Source organism: Labeo rohita, chromosome 23 (genome assembly GCF_022985175.1).
Source record: "Labeo rohita strain BAU-BD-2019 chromosome 23, IGBB_LRoh.1.0, whole genome shotgun sequence".
Taxonomy (NCBI): domain Eukaryota; kingdom Metazoa; phylum Chordata; class Actinopteri; order Cypriniformes; family Cyprinidae; genus Labeo; species Labeo rohita.
The window spans coordinates 5555942-5573205 of record NC_066891.1 but is presented as its reverse complement, the minus strand read 5'-3'; the positions used below and the strand labels follow the sequence as shown (position 1 = coordinate 5573205).

Sequence of the window (17264 nt, the reverse complement as noted above, 5' to 3'; positions counted from 1 at the left end):
CACAGGCGCGTTCACGAGGGGAATAATTGAGACTGGGAGGTGCATGTGAGGAGAATGTCTAATGACAGGCGCGTGCTCTGGCTCTGCGCCCTCCAGATGTGCAACACAATCCATTCAAATACCATTTAGCGCAATCAACAATCTAGACTGAAAGGGTATCAGGGTTTCTGTACAAGTAAACCAGCCATTAGGTCTAATTTGATTGGCATCAGTGCTGTTGTCGACCATTATAGCATCATATTAAGATGTGATGTGGGCTGACTGAAGCAGCCCTGTTTAACTCTCTTCAGCTATTGTATTGGCTAAATCAAGCACTGGTCAGCATGCTCATCCTCCCCCTTTGTTTTCCAACAGATATCTCTGTTGCTCTTTTCCTGGACTGTTGTCTGCAGGTCTTTTTCTTTCACCCGGCTCTTGTCTCATTCATTTGTTTTTCTAACCCTCTCACATCAATCATGCCAATATTAGCGTGTGCGTGCATACTATCTGCCATCCAGCAATGCAATCAGTGGTTTGCCATGCAAGGAAGATTAAAAAGCCACATTCAGAGGAATTTAAAACACACATCCCTCTCTGCATTTCCCAGAAGCATCAAATGCATTTATACATTTGTGCATTTTTCCGAAAAACTGTAATAAAGAAAAAAATATTATTCATTCATCAATCAAATCCAGTTTCAGTTAAATGCTCGGCAGAAATGACTGTAATGATTAGAAATATATGATATATAAGTATGATTATATAGCCTACTGTATGTATATAGGTATAATTATATACCTATCAGCAATCACATAAGAGTGCTGTTATCCAAATCATGACTCATAAAAAATCACTTGTTTACTTTCTAAATGAATCATTGTTTGGAACAGATCAGTTGTAATAAGTGAATCAATGACTCACTTAAAGACAGTCACTTCTGGAACGCAAGGATGAATGAATCAGTTTTTTTAAGCAAATCAGTTGAGTAAGTGATTCAAAGACTTACTCATAAAAATTCATTTTTTTGTTTCTGAATGAATTAGTGTTTTGAACAGATCTGTTGTGATGAGTGAATCAGTAACTCACACATAAAGACAGTTACTTTGCCCCAAACTAAACAAAATTGAAATAGTTCCAAACAAACCAACAACATAATTAACTGTTACGTGCCTCTGGAATGCAAGGATGAATGAATCAGGTTTTTTGAACGGATCGGTTGAGTAAGTGATTTAATGACTCACTCATAGAAAAATCACTTGTTTCATTTTGGCTGAGTAAGTGATTCAATGACTCACTCATAGAAAAATCACTTGTTTGGTTTCAAATGAAAATAAAATAGTTCCAAACAAAGCAGAAACATAGCAAATACATAATTAACAGTTATGCACCTCTAGAACGCAAGGATGAATGAATCAGGTTTTTTGAACAAATCAGTGAGTATGTGATTCAATGACTCACTCATAAAAAAATAACTTGTTTCGTTTCTGAATGATTCAGTTTTTTGAATGGAACTGCTGTAATGAGTGAATCAGTGACTCACTCATAAAGACAGTCACCTCGCTTCAAAGTAAATGAAAATAAAATAGTTCCAAACAAAGCAGAAACATAGCAAATACATAATTAACAGTTACGCATCTCTAGAATGCAAGGATGAATGAATCAGGTTTTTTGAACAGATCAGCTGAGTAAGTGATTCAACGATTCACTCATAGAAAAATCACTTGTTTCGTTTCTGAATGAATCAGTGTTTTGAACGGAACAGTTGTAATGAGTGAATCAATGACTCACTCATAAAGACAGTCACCTCGCTTCAAATGAAATGAAAATAAAATGAAAATAAAATAGTTCCAAATGAAGCAGCAACATAATTAACCGTTACGCACCTCTGGAATGCAATGATGAATAAATCAGGTTTTTTGAACGAATCGGTTGATTAAGTGATTCAATGATTCACTCATAAAAAAATCACTTGTTTCGTTTCTGAATGATTCAGTGTTTTGAATGGAACTGTTGTAAAGAGTGAATCAATGACTCACTCATACAGACAGTCACCTCGCTTCAAAGTAAATGAATTAAAATAGTTTGAAACAAAGCAGCAACATAATTGACCGTTACGCACCTCTGGAATGCAAGGATGAATGAATCAGGTTTTTTGAACAAATCGGCTGAGTAAGTGATTCAATGATCGGTGACTCACTCACTTCTCGCCACCTACTGGCAAAGCCACAGAAAGAGTCACTGAAAAACTGAGAGGCTACACACTGCAGAGCCACTGGGATGCTTGTTCTGCTCAGAAAAAAAATTCCTTTTGATAAACTGGTGCATTCTGGGATAACAGTAGTCTAATAAACTTTCATCCACCATTTTATCTGAAGATACACAGAAAAATAGAACAACAAAATTAGTGTTTCAGGATCTAAGCAAGAGACTCTCATTTAAATTGAATTTAGTTTTAAAAAAATAATAATTTAAGTAGATAATGTGTGATTGTTAACTGCAAACTGCTATTTTGGAAGAAAATCATACTTGTAGAGGCCAATAGATTTTGAGCAGCGGATGCAGAATTTTGTTTTTATTGGTTAATATTTAACTTGCCCAGCACTGACCCAGATCTGTGGAGAAACGCCGGACCTGAAAGCTTTTCAGGAACACGCATTCAATCACACTGTCGTCACGTGACCGTGAGTGTCTGCGTGTGTATGGTGTGAGTGTACTGTAATTGGTTTATTTCACTCCAGTAAACACAGTCTGTCTCTAGAGACGTGTAAGTACTGGAATACCTCTAGTGCTATCAGACTCCATTCACTTTATAGCCATTACAGCAGTTTTCAGTTCCAACAGCACTGCTACACTTGTACTACTGCTACTATTATTAGACTATCACTGTAGATGCTAAAATTCTTCTGTTCCACTACTACACCTACTAAGTATACATTGCTGCTTTAGGGTGTGGGTGTTTCATTTGATTCTGACAGTTTTATTGTCCCAGGGGTTGGTTTTTTATTAAAACTAGATTTTATGGGTTTTATTTTTATATGAACAGACTTGGCAAATTATCAGCAATATTAACTGTATTCATGAAGTTTATTGCTTTCTACTGATCATTTAAATAAAAATAGTTTTCACCACCTCTCTCTTTCATATTAGGTTCAGTTTGCATATTCCCATCTTAAAGTGATGCTGAGATTGTAAGGCATGAAATGGCTGTGATATGGACGTGTGATGCTGAAATCTGACTAGGCAGGAATTCGTCTCCCTTTTCAAACAGAAGTGGCAATTAGACATGCTTGTTATCCTCACATTGAAATGTAATTATCGCAAATGAGTTTCTGAGATCTTCTAACCATCGCAGCATGACTTTGTTTGGCGTGAAGTTCAAGGCTGAATCTGTAAACAGTAAAACTAAGAGCATGTTGTGAGATTTTCATTCTGTTTTCCATAATGTTAGAGATTAATTGCATTACTTCATTAATTTTGAACAGTAAAACTATATGAAACATTTTTAAATTATAAAACAGCTGAATTTTATCACCAGCACCCATTCACTGCAGCGGATCCATTAGTGAGCAAGTGATGTGATGCTACATTTCTCCAAATCTGCTCTGATGATATAAACTCATTTACATCTTGAATGCCTTAGGGAGAGTGAATTTTATGAAACCTTTCATTTTTGGGTGGACCATTCCTCTAATGACAGAACTCCATGTGGATTTAATGGCATACACTGATCTGATTGATTTATATAGGTCAGAAATGCTAGCGTGGTCACAGATGCTACTGTAAAGCAGATTAACAGCTCTTAAAAACACACAAACATGTAAACATGTGGCTTTGTGTGTGTGTGTGTGTGTGTGTAAATGAACAATATTATTCCAGACAGAGTCAAGACAGTGCATATAACCATCTGTTTTGATTATTTCACGTCTGTGAGGAAAACACCATACAGTGACGCAAATGAGGTGATTTTCATAATACAAACAACAATAGAAAATGTCCTTTGCATGACCTTTAAATTGCCATCAGTGGTGTATGAGAACATAAATCCTAAGTGAATACATATAAGCTTTCATGTTACTAATTGCATCTCAGAACATAGGTTTTCTTCAGTCTCCACAGGGAAATTGTAATCATGGCAAAAGTGCCGTAATGACAGACCATTTTCATTTTGTGATATGAAATGCGCCTCTGGGAAGGACTGTTATTTTTATCTGCTATTATGATTGATATCATTAAATTAACTTTGAGCTCATCATTCAAATGTGAATACATTATAATATCATGGTGAGTGAGAGAGATTTTCAATTAAATGAATAAATGTCGTGTCAACAGAGCTTTAGCTCTGATATTTTATTGTGGTAGATCTTCTTGAAGTCTGAACACACCAGTGAAAAATGAAATATGACCTAAACCAATAATTCTTTCTGTAATGTATAATTTGCTTTACAGAATGTTGTTTAGGCCCACAGTTTTTAGGAAACTCCATAAAAATATATTTGTTTGTTAATGTTGATCTTGAGTATATTTTAAGAAGATTTAAAGGGGTCATCGGATGCAAAGTTCACTTTTACATGTTGTTTGAACCAGGCCCGGTTCCAGAACCAAATCACTGAGGGTGCTTCTGAAAATTGTGAGGGTGCTCACAAAAAATATGCATGGAACTGTATGAAAACGGTACCACCAAATAGGACTGAGTAATATAAATCGTCTACACTAGTATCGTAATTGTAGTTTCAACAAATGCCATCTAACATCAAGAATACACTGTGAAGGTTATTACTGCATGCTCATCTAGGAGCAGTTCACATGTCGCGCCTAAAAACGCGTTCTTTCTAAAGCGCTAAGTTACGCTCCCATGGCGTCTGTCGTTACTAGGCAACCATGGCCTACGCTCTCCATGAAGACAAGTTAGTTTCAGCAAATGATAAATGGCTTTCTAGCACTGCCCTGCTACAAAATGTATTTTAAAAATGTCTATCCCTGTACAGCTATGATCAGCTGTTTCACCGTCTTGGCTGAGTTTTCAATGTTGTTTCTATAAAGGATGAAGCTGATTGGTTGGTTCGTGTCACATGACCCGAGGTGCGCTTTTAACAATTCAGCTTGTGTATTTATAAGCTTGTGTGTACGTATTAATTTGGCGAATTTATGTATGTGTGTGCATCTGTCTGCGTGTTCATTAATTTAAAAATTAATACGCTATTAATAATTTTATCTGAGGGTGCTTTTGCTTTTGTTTGGGGGTGCTTAGCACCCTCAAGCACCCCCGTAGAACCGGGCCTGGTTTGAACATTAATGTGTGTTGGCAATGTATGTACACATTTACTCTGTAATGATAAAAATCCATGCAGTGGTTTTTAATCCATCTGTAAAAATAATATCCCCTTTTTCAAATCGAACCATTCATGAGTATCTTACTCAGCTGTAACAGTCCAACCTCTATTATTTCAATGCCGGAGCAGGGATGTAAATTAGACAAGAATATCTCCGATTGAACGATTGAGGTGTTGTGTTGCTGGATGTAATAATGAACATAGTGGTCGTCATTTACTCCCGACATCTGAGCAGCTGAAGATGCAGTGGATTACACGTGTTTGTGAAGGGAATGCACCTCCCAAACTACATAAATGCATCTATGTTCGCACAAATTATTTGTGATCCAGCTTTACTGACAGCAGAAGTGAGTATAAGGTTTTTTTTTTTTTATGAATCTTTGCTAAAAACGTGCTAGTTAGCAGTGTTGGGAAGGTTACTTTGGAAATGTAATAGGTTACAGATTACAAGTTACTTGATTTAAAATGTAATAAGTAGTGTAACTTTTCAATTACTTTATTAAAGTAATGTAACATTACTTTTAATTACTTTTTGATTACTTTTCTAAATTTCTAATATTTTCAACTGTTAATGATTTTGAAACAATTAAACCAGGCAGAGTTAACCTTACAGTAGCACTCAACACTGATTACTGTCAGACTTTCAAAATTCTTTATCACTTGAATTAAGATTATAATAAGTAAGGGATAACATACATCTTTATTTTACGATAACAACTGGCTGAATGTACATTACCCCACTTATTACACAGCTGCTTGATAGATTATTTAGATGTTTCGTGTCAAAATTATTAGACACGAAACACTGATCTGAGCTGAAATATTTCAACGCAAAGCTTCCATGAAGAAATCAGTTGCTATCAAACAGCAAGTTCAAACTAGACATTTTAGGGATACAGTGCAGTCACACCAGTTTTCTTACACAACATTTCACCACATAAATAATTAAGTAGTAGTACTAGTTTGTTAGTTATCTTATAATCCATTACAGTGTACAAAAAAAAAAAAAAAAAAAAATGGCAGCAGCTGCATTTGTATGAAACAACAGAGCAAGTCCATGATACCAGGATGACAGAATTAAGAGATTGTCCACATAATATTGAATTAAGCTTTAATATTTTATTAACTAACCAAACGCAAAGCTTCCACCAAGAAAAATGATCAAGCATATAGCACTGACTTAAGGTGCCCCAAATGAGCCTGAGCTGTGTAATAATTTAATTTAAAGAACAGCCACCACAAATTCAGACATTTTTTTTTTTTTTTTTACTTATTTTTACTTATTTTTGGGGGGGGGCTTTTTATGCCTTTTATTGTGATAGGACAGTAGAGAGATGACAGAAAAGAGCTGTGAGGAGAGAGGGGAGCGGGAGCGGCAAAGGACCTCGAGACGGGAATTGAACACGGGTCACTGTGAGCGCACTTGCGCTATATGTCATAACAAAATCATAACATAACATAATAACAAGAAATAGTTTAATAGCTATGATACTGGGTTTGAAATCAAATGTTTGCATAGTTATGACAGAAAACACTAGCATCTAACAATGCTTTGGAAAAACAATCTTAAAAAATAAAGTTTTTTTTGCATAAACCCAAATAGGAAATAAAACGTTATTGAAGTTATTGAATAAGCATGTGTCCTATTCTGTGTCCTAAACTCCTGAAACACTGGTGTCTCATTTTAGAGCAGTCAATGCAATTTATGAAAGAAGTCAGTTAAATCTGTAAGTGGGGGTGGGTGTGTGAAAAAATTCAGATGTAATCCCCTTTGTAATCACTGGCATTTTACTGTAATTTAATTACACATTTTTTCTCAGTAACTGTAACTAATTACAATTACATTTATTTTGTAATTAAATTACGTAATTCCGTTACATGTAACTAGTTACTCCCCATCACTGCTAGTTAGCAAGTTTAGCGGCTAAACGCGGGTAAATGCGGCTAAAGTAAACAGGCTTGTCACTCCACAAAGAGAAGAGAGGGGCGGGCCGAGCAGAGCTCATTAACATTTAAAGCAACCTCGACCGGAACAGGATGATTTTTGCAGTGCTGATTTTGGCAAGGTAAAAAAAGGTGTTATTTACACTACCATTGAGAAATTTTAACCAAAGCATGTTATAGACTTTTCATTAAGACCCTAAAGAATTATATCAACCCCTTTAAATAAAAACACACACACATACCAGTAATATCAGTTTAATTCTGTAGCATCTGGACCAATCAGACATACATTAATTGTTACATTTAACAAATAGTCTTTAAATCCAAAAAGCCAGCTATATGCTGGAGCTCTGGAGACAACCCCCCAAAGCAACTAACACCCCAAAAGGGCTCAGTTGCCAGGACGACTATCTGATAAGAGGTTTTATTGCCCAGAGGAATGCACATCTGCCCATGCTACATTTGCCCATAGGAAAGGAACAATGCCTACAGAAATAGACTCTTTCCTATTCATTCACAGACAAACCTTTCTTTGACCTTCCCATCACACATAGCCCAGGTCATTGTGTACAGTATTACTGCATTGTATTTTAATTTGTCTGTTGTATTTGTATTTGTCTTTCTACTGTTTTATGCATGCGTTATGATAGATGACTAGTCACATAACCCACCTATGCCATGTTTGGTCTCTTTGAATTCGTATTTTAATTATCTAAAAGGTGGTGTAAATTAGATGTTGATACCTATGCAACATATTAGTGTTTTAAGAAACCTTAGTAGTTTTTGCATCAACACCCAATGGAATTACATATGCAAAATACCGTGCTCACAGACAAAGAGTCGTAAACTTTTCTCTCCAAAGGTGAAAGTTACCATTGGTTTGTGGACCTCCTAGAGGCACAGCCTCCAGAGAGCTTAAAGGCATCAAACGATTGATCGCCTCCCTCTCTCTCTTCACTTCGCTCTCTTCTGCAAAACCCTCCGATTGCAGCCCGTGTGGAGGAACAGGGCGTGCCCGGCGGGCCCGACAGGCCCCAACATTCAGAGCTGTGGCTCTCGACCACAAAGAGCCAGACAGTTCCACTCAACCCTGGAATTTATCTTCATGACTTGCCTAAGTCAGTCATTGATTCTTTTAGAACCTAAGAAGATGAGCTAGAATTCTTCAGGACTTCTGTAAGCACGCGCCAGGCCTTGCGGCCTTGTCTTTCCATTCCCCAAAGATCACAGGACTTCAGGTGGGTTCCTCTCAGCTCTTGGTTCTTCTTCACTTTTCACATGGGAAGAAACTCCCAGTCACCATCGAGTCAGAACATCTTTGGAATTCATCACTCTTCAGACCCGGAAGTACGTGATTGCAATTCCAAAACCACCACTGCTCCAAACCATCAAGACTTTCACCTGAGACTGCATTTGGACACTTGTTCAACGACCAAGGCAATGCAAGTATCGTACATTTAACTAAACAAACAGAGGTTTAGTATAAGCTGTAGACAGTTTCACTCAGGTGGTTAACTGACTCTGTTCATAGCTTCATTTCCTTGTCTCTGTCTAACTGCTTCTCACTGACTATTCCCCCGTGTATGAGTGATTTCATGTTTGTTTGTTTAGATTAGTTATGTGTTAGTCCTTCATTAATAAACTATTGTGCACAAATTTACACAAATTGTGCACAAAATTACAACTTCCATGTTGTATTTTTGGGTAAGAATAAGAAGCACTTCATCCGGTACTTAGTGTCTTTTATTCCAGCATAAGAAAACATTTCTGGAATCTGCATCTGAAATAGCATTTAGATGTATTTACTGTTTAATGTATCTCAAAGGGGACATGGATGCATTTAAACTGCTGTTGTTTGTTTTGTTTTTGACATAAAACGTTGAATACTGATATTTGAAATAATTTAAGACATGAAAAAAATGGTCGAAATGTGATTTCATGTTTGTTTGTTTAGATTAGTTATGTGTTAGTCCTTCATTAATAAACTATTGTGCACAAATTTTTGAGTTTTGATTCTGATTCTGCCTTGCAAATTAATGTCCCTTTACGATTCCGATTCGAGCTACATGCCCTAACGCAATAGTACTTTACGAAAGTTATTTTCTGTGGCCAAGAAAATACCATTTCTTAGAGCTGATATAAAAATTATACTGAATGTTCGCTGGGCGAACAGATTAGTTGATGGAAAATTAATTCTGCTACAGTTACTACTGGCAGCTGATATAAATAATTGTAATTAATCATAATTAATTGTAATTATTTATATACATTTCCCTTTGAGCTAAAATCGCTACAATTCATTATAAATCAATTAACAGCATATTTTAATAATAAATTATTTTATTAAGATACATGTTAAATTGTATCCTAGATATATAAGTTTAATACATAAGAAGATATAGATGACCCTGGACCACAAAATCAGTCATAATGGTCAATTTTTGGAAATTGATATTTATACATCGTCTGAAAGCTGAATAAATAAGCTTTGCATTGATGTATTGTTTGTTAGGACAAACAATACATGAGAGACAATTATTTGAAAATCTGGAATCTGATGGGTTTAAAAATATTGAGAAAATCGCCTTTAAAGTTGTTCAAATGAAGTTCTTAGCAATGCATATTACTAATCAAAAATTAAGTTTTGATATATTGACGGTAGGAAAATTACTAAATATCTTCATGGAACATGATCTTTACTTAATATCCTAATCCTACGATCATTTTGACCCATAAAATGTATTGTTGCTTATTGCTACAAATATACCTGTGCGACTTACGACTGGTTTTGTGGTTCAGGGTCACAGTATCAGACGAGCAAGCGTGCTGTTAATCCATTCTGATAACGACAATATCTCAATATTTCGAGGCGATATTGGCAAGGCGTTATGGTCAAATAACTTACATTTAGATAGTGTTACTTTGTCCCCTTTGCTCTTCCAACGAAAATATTTCCACACGAAATTGATTGAATCAACGTTTTTGAATGAATCGTTTTCGTAAATGATTCACCGAGTCATTCCTAAAGACTTCACTGATTCGTTCCTGACTGAATCGACTTTGAGCGAATCGGACGATTCCATGACTCATTCATAAAGTCTTTCACTTGTCGCTAACTACTGACGAATGATATGTAACACGCAGAAAGAGTGACTTAAATATTCAGGACTAATCCATTTGAATAGTTTATTGAATAATAATATCAACAACAATAACATTTTTATTATTATTAAAACACTATTAAATAATGTATAACTGTAAACTACTTTTATAATTTGTATAGGTATTACGGATATATCATATGAAGGACTACTGTGTGATAAACAAATCATTCAATAGTGTGTAGCCTATATGTTCCCTGGGAGCTGTTTTATATTAACAGAAGAAAGTGAGTCCCTCCCCTTTGAGTCAACTTGAGTGAAACTCCTTTAGACTTCACTCGTTCATCATGGCGGTGTTTTCGTCTCTTACTCCGGTGTTCGTGGCGGTTTTGTGTGTGATTATCGGATTTCTCTTCAAAAACTCCCGAAGGAAAGAGACCAGATCAAAGCAGAAGCTTTCAGATCAGACAGCCAGACCGTGGGTGGACGAGGATCTGCAGGATGATACAGAAATCAGCAGTAAACACAACGGTACTGTCCACCACTATACTCATATCATCACTATAAAACACATATATTTCATTAATGTTAAGGAGTAAGTGACAGATTTTGATCGTATTATTTTACTTTTGCATCCACTGTCCAGTCTATAAGAGTATTATTAATAATACTAATAGTAAAATGTTATGTAAATAAATTATTAATTAATGAATAAATAGATTTTTTATATTACGATAGTGTATCAGAATCATATTGCATGTTACATATATTGCATATAATACATATGCTCTAATTATATTTAAATATATAGACATTTGCAAAACCCATCATGGGTCCTCTTTAATAATAATAGTAATAATAATATACACACACACACACACTACCAGTCAAAAGTTTTTGAACAGTAATTTTTTTTTATGTTTTTTAAAGACGTCTCTTTTACTCCCCAAGTCTGTATTTATTTTATGCAAAGTGCAGTAAACACTGTAAAATTTTGAAATATATTTACTACTTAAAACAACTGCTTTCTATTTGAATATATTTTAAAATGTAATTTATTCCTGTGATCAAAGCTACATTTTCAGCATCATTACTCCAGTCTTCAGTGCCATATGATTGTTCGGAAATCATTCTAATATGCTGATTAGCTGTTCAAGAAAGATTTTTTTAATTATTATTATCTATATTTAAAACATTTTTTTTCAAGATTCCTTGATGACTAGAAAGATCCGAAAATGAGCATTTATCTAAAATAAAAAGCTTTGTAACATTCTACACTATACCATTCAAAGACTTAGAGTCAGTATTTTTTTTTTTTTTTTGAGAAAGAAATTATAGTTTCTTTAGCAAGGTGATGATAAAAGATTTCTATTTCAGATAAATGCTGTTCTTCTGAACTTTCTATTTATCAAAGAAACCTGAAAAAATCTACTCAGCTGTTTTTTACCACAATAATAATAATAATAATAATAATAAAAATGTTTGAACAGCAAATCAAAATATTAGAATGGTTTCTGAAAGATCATGTGACTGGAGTAATGATGCTAAAAATTCAACTTTGAAATCACAGAAATAAATGACATTTTAAAATATATTCAAATAGAAAACAGTTATTTTAAATTTCAGAATGTTACAGTTTTTGCAGTACGTTGGATCAAAGAAATGCAGGCTTGGTGAGCAGAAGAGACTTCTTTAAAAAAAACTTAAAAAATCATACTGTTCAAAAACTTTTGACTGGTAGTGTATATATATAAAATATTGTCTGGATCCGGATGGTTAGAGTCAAGAGTGGAAAGCAAACATATCCTCAACACAGCAGCATTTATGTGAAGATGCCTTTGAAGAGGGAACCAAGTCAAGCGTAACGATGCAGAACTTTTAAAGAGATCTCAAAGACGGAAAGAACTCTGTGCTAAGACAGAGTTTTCAACCAAATGCAAAGGTTCAAGTCCAAAAAAGTCTTGCTCAAGATATTGCAACATTCTCTGTTACAGCCCACTTACAGCCCCACAGAACAATTAGCCAAGGTGTCCTGTTTATATGCAATATTTGTCATAATTTGTGTATATTCAGTCATACTTTGCTTATATGATGATTTTCTTCTGTTAGATGACATTTTCAAATATATTAAAAAACAAAAGACAGTAGAGAATTAAAAGAATAGTTCACCCAAAAAAGAGAAAATTAATATCTCAGGCCAAGATATAGATGTGTAGATTTGGAGAAATTTTGCATCACATCCCTTGCTCACCAATGGTTCCAGTGAATGGGTGCCGTCAGAATGAGGTTCCAAACAGCTGATAAAAATATCACAATAATGCACAAGTAATCCACACCACACTAGTCCATCAGCTTACATCTTGTAAAAAGTCAGTAATAACGTTTCCTCCATCTCCTTTTGTCCTCTCACATCAAAATCCACCAACATATTTGATTTTTAATGGAGAAAGCAATATTATGGATAGAGGACTCATATTAGGTGGTATCAACGGCTTTAAGTTAAAACATCTTCATGATGTAGCTTTTCACCTCTCAAAGACATTATCTGATGTGCATAAAGTAACTGAAAGACATACTTAAGTAAAAGTACAGATATCATGACTTTGGTAGAAGTTGAAGTCACCGTTTAGAATATTACTTGAGTAAAAGTCTTAAAGTATGTGATATTTATTGTACTTAAGTACAAAACGTATATATTTTTTTATCTTATACGTACTTAAGTATTGAAAGTAAAAGTACAAGTAAATGCAAAATGGAAAATAAGCAAATAAATATACATAAAATGTTCATACACAGCTTGAGTAGCAAGATTGTGTTTGGTTTTAACTACTTCTTCCATGTTGTATTTTTGGGTAAGAATAAGAAGCACTTCATCCGACACTTAGTATCTTTCATTCCAACATAAGAAAACATTTCTGGAATCTGCATCTGAAATAGCATTTAGATGTATGTACTGTTTAATGTATCTCAGAGGGGACATGGATGCATTTAAACTGTAGTTACAGATACGTTTTGTTTTTGGCATAAAACGTTGAATACTGATATTTGAAATAATTTAAGACATGAAAGAATGGTTGAAATGTTAATTTAAAACCGCCAGTACGTGGCTGTTAATGAGTGAGTCATTGAGATTCAAACGATTCATTCAAACGGCTGATTCATTCTGGAACAAAGCATTTAATGAGTGAATCACTGAATCATTTTTATCAACCAATTCGTTCAAAAAAGCAGATTCATTCAATAAGTATACACCGTCCATTGCTCAAAGACGCAGAACAGTGCTGCGATCTTTGTTTGTAACTATTTTCTTTGGCAAATTGAGCAAAAGCAAGCAATATTATGTCTAAAATGTAAGTCATTTATTGCTTGACTGAGATGTTCATTTGTGTTACTGTTTATTGGTGTTGGTGACTCTAACATCTGTTCACAGAGGATGATAATGTTGATTGGCTACACACAACAGAGGAAGAAAACTTACTCCATATCCCGTACACCCAAACTCAATACTCTGCTTCTGAGATGCTGGAGCGTTCTGAGAAGTTCTACTCGCTCATGAATCTTAGACGATCTGTCCGCTTCATCAGTCCAGACCCAGTACCAAAAGAAGTGATTGACAATGTCATACGCACCGCAGGTAATGCAATCACCATGATTCAGTGGGTTAAGTTTGACTTTAGGTCATGTAGTTTGTTGGTTTGGCAGAGGTGGCAAATCCCTATTCAGCTCAAAAGACAAAACAATTCAAAGCCAAACCTATGTGTGTGTGTGTGTGTGTGTGTGTGTGTGTGTGTGTGTGTGTGTGTGTGTTTAAGGCACTGCACCTAGTGGAGCTCACACTGAGCCCTGGACATTTGTGGTGGTGTCTGATGTAGACGTCAAACACAAGATCAGAGAAATCGTTGAGGAGGAAGAGGAGATCAACTACAAACAAAGGATGGGAGACAAGTGGGTCCATGACCTGAAGAAACTGAGGTGAGTTTAAATAGACAGGACATTATATAATGTATAGTTTTATGCATTGTATTTATTATTACTGTACTATTATTATGTACTAGTATTATGTTTGTGCCCCTGGACCACAAAACCAGTCAGTTTTTTGAAATTGAGATTTATACATCATCTGAAAGCTGAATAAATAAGCTTTCCATTGATTTATTGTATTGTTAGGATACAACTATTTGAAAATCTGGAATCTGAGGGTGCAAAAAAAATTAAATATTAAGAAAAGTGCCTTTAAAACTGTCCAAATGAAGTTCTTAGCAATGCATATTACTAATCAAAAATTAAGTTTTGATATATTTACGGTAGGAAATATCTTAATGGACCAAGATCTTTACTTAATATCCTAATGATTTTTGGCAAAAATTGATCATTTTGACCCATACAGTGTATTATTGGCTATTGCTACAAATATACACATGCTACTTTTGTGGTCCAGGGTCACATACAACAATTACAGACAAATAATAATGTATTGACTAAAATACATTTAGTTATGATATTAGTGCCCCCTTGTGGTTATTTTTTTTTCCATTTTATTTATTTATTTATTTATTTTCATGGATAACTTTGTTTCAAACAGAGGTAATAATAATAACTATTATTATAAAAATAATTATTAATAGGTACAATAGAACACAATCATTTAATAATATGTATAAAAATAATAATATTTCTAATACAATACAATGTAATATAATAAAAATATTCTTATTATTAGTAGTAGTAGTAGTATTTTACATTGTAGTTATTTTAGGTATTTTTGGTTTACAGATAAACATTACGTTTGATTATTATTATTATTATTACGTTTTAATAAATTCCTATAGCTGTGTTACTAGAGCCCCCTTGTGGTCAGTTTCTTTCTACCATAATTCTGTCAAGATTTTATGACTTTAGAATTCACTAAATTCTATCCTATGTTAATATGCAGAGACAACTTGTGTTGGCTATTTGTAGGATAATTCAACAGAAAAGTGTAAACACATCAGTATGTGCTGGTAAAATATTATAATATAATATAATATAATATAATATAATCTAACACAATAATATAAATATTTTAGAAATAACATCTTATTTTTATTAATAAAAATTAAAAATGAAATTAAAAATTAAGTATTCGAAAATGTAAAAAAAAAAATTATTAGACTTAGCAATAAAGACTTAGCTGCTAAAATGTTATGTAATAATATAATAAAATTTTTACATAATAATATATGTTATAATAATTATTTAAAAAATTAAATTAAATTAAAATTATTTATTTATTAATTATTCGAGAAACTTTAGTATTTTATTTTTTATTCTATTTCAAGAATTTATGACTTTAGAATATAATATAGTTATATAATATAATATAAATATTTTAGAAATATAACAATATATTATAATAATATATTATTAATAAAAATTACAAATGAAATTATTTGAGAAATTCTAGTATTTTGTTTTATTTAATTTTTTTCTATTTCAAGAATTCTATGACTTTAGAATTAAACTTTAGACTTTTCAAGTAAACGTCTGTTTCACAGGACTTTGAGTACTTTTTTAACAGGGCTTTTGTTTTGAAAATAAAGGTGAAGCGTGTCATTTGTTAGATGTTAACTAGACTTTAAAATTTGCAGAGACAACTTGTGTAAGCTGTTTGTAGGATAATTCAACAGAAATGTGTAAACACGTCAATTTGTTAATTTTAAAGCCGATAAAACATTAAATAATAATATAATAAAAATGTTATAGAACTGTAACATCTCATTTTTATTTAAAAAGAAATAAATAAATAATACAATTTTAAGAAATTTTAGTATTTTATTTTATTTTGTTTTTCTATTCCAAGAATTTATGACTTTAGAATTCACTAAATAACAGTAAAGACCTACAAACAAAAAAACGTCTCTTTCACAGGACAGACTGGGTGAAGGAGTATTTGGATGTGGCTCCGTATCTTATTCTAGTGTTTAAGCAGACATATGGAGTTCTCCCCAGCGGCAAGAAAAGGACTCACTATTACAATGAAATCAGTGTGTCCATTTCCTGTGGCATTCTGCTGGCTGCTCTGCAGGTCAGACACAAGAAACACATAAATCAAACTTTTTTTTTTAATTGTGGATCTGTGATTTGAATGACACATAATATTCCAATTGTTCTCTGCGTTGTTACTTTTTTTGTTTTAGAATGTTGGGCTGGTTACCGTGACGACCACTCCTCTGAACTGCGGTCCACAGCTGAGATCCCTCCTCCAGCGACCAGCCAATGAGAAGCTTCTAATGCTGCTTCCTGTTGGCTACCCTGCATCTGATGCCAAAGTGCCTGACCTCAAACGCAAGGACCTAAATGAAATAATGGTGACTGTGTGACATCATCACCTGCCAAAAACAAAAATATTGCCATAAAAAGACCAATTTACAGAGCGGTTTTGAATATAGAAAGACGTGTTATTCATATAAGACCAAATGTTTCATCTTACTGCTTTATTTTTATTATACCTTACCATAAAGGGATGTTACAATAATAATTTACATAATTTTTACACACAGTTTTACATTTTGCAGGACTCTTCATATATTATGAATCTGTTGTTACCTACACAAATCAATAAATAAATGACATGTTTGTGTTTTCCTATACTAATGCTTTATGGTGTTGTCTTTCACTGACATATTTGAAAGGTTAATTTTACAAGTTTACAGGTGCTATTACTGTAAAGAAGCATGTATATTAAAGATAAGGTGTGTGTATATATATATTTAAGTACTTTTATTTTTATCCAAACTGGGCTTTTATTTTGAAAATAAAGGTGAAATGTGTCGTTTATTAAATGTTAAATAGACTTTAGACTTTCTTCTATATAATTTTTTAAGTCACTAAAAATATAATATTATAATAAATATGTTTTAAAAATATAACA

General features: G+C 33.6%; 1 protein-coding gene across 1 annotated transcript; it reads left to right on the top strand.

The window, feature by feature from the left end:
* Positions 1-10660: 10660 nt before the first annotated feature.
* iyd (iodotyrosine deiodinase) lies at positions 10661-17108 on the top strand. The gene is made up of 5 exons (XM_051095882.1): positions 10661-10885; positions 13785-13988; positions 14167-14326; positions 16262-16418; positions 16531-17108. The coding sequence occupies exons 1-5, from the start codon at positions 10702-10704 to the stop codon at positions 16711-16713; spliced, it is 888 nt and encodes a 295-aa protein (XP_050951839.1). The 5' UTR covers positions 10661-10701; the 3' UTR covers positions 16714-17108.
* Positions 17109-17264: the final 156 nt, after the last annotated feature.

Coding starts and splice junctions, on each gene's coding strand:
- iyd (XM_051095882.1), top strand. CDS start 10,702: ATGGCGGTGTTTTCGTCTCTTACTCCGGTGTTCGTGGCGGTTTTGTGT. Junction 13,989..14,166: donor CAATGTCATACGCACCGCAG/GTAATGCAATCA, acceptor TGTGTGTTTAAG/GCACTGCACCTAGTGGAGCT. Junction 16,419..16,530: donor TTCTGCTGGCTGCTCTGCAG/GTCAGACACAAG, acceptor TTTTTGTTTTAG/AATGTTGGGCTGGTTACCGT.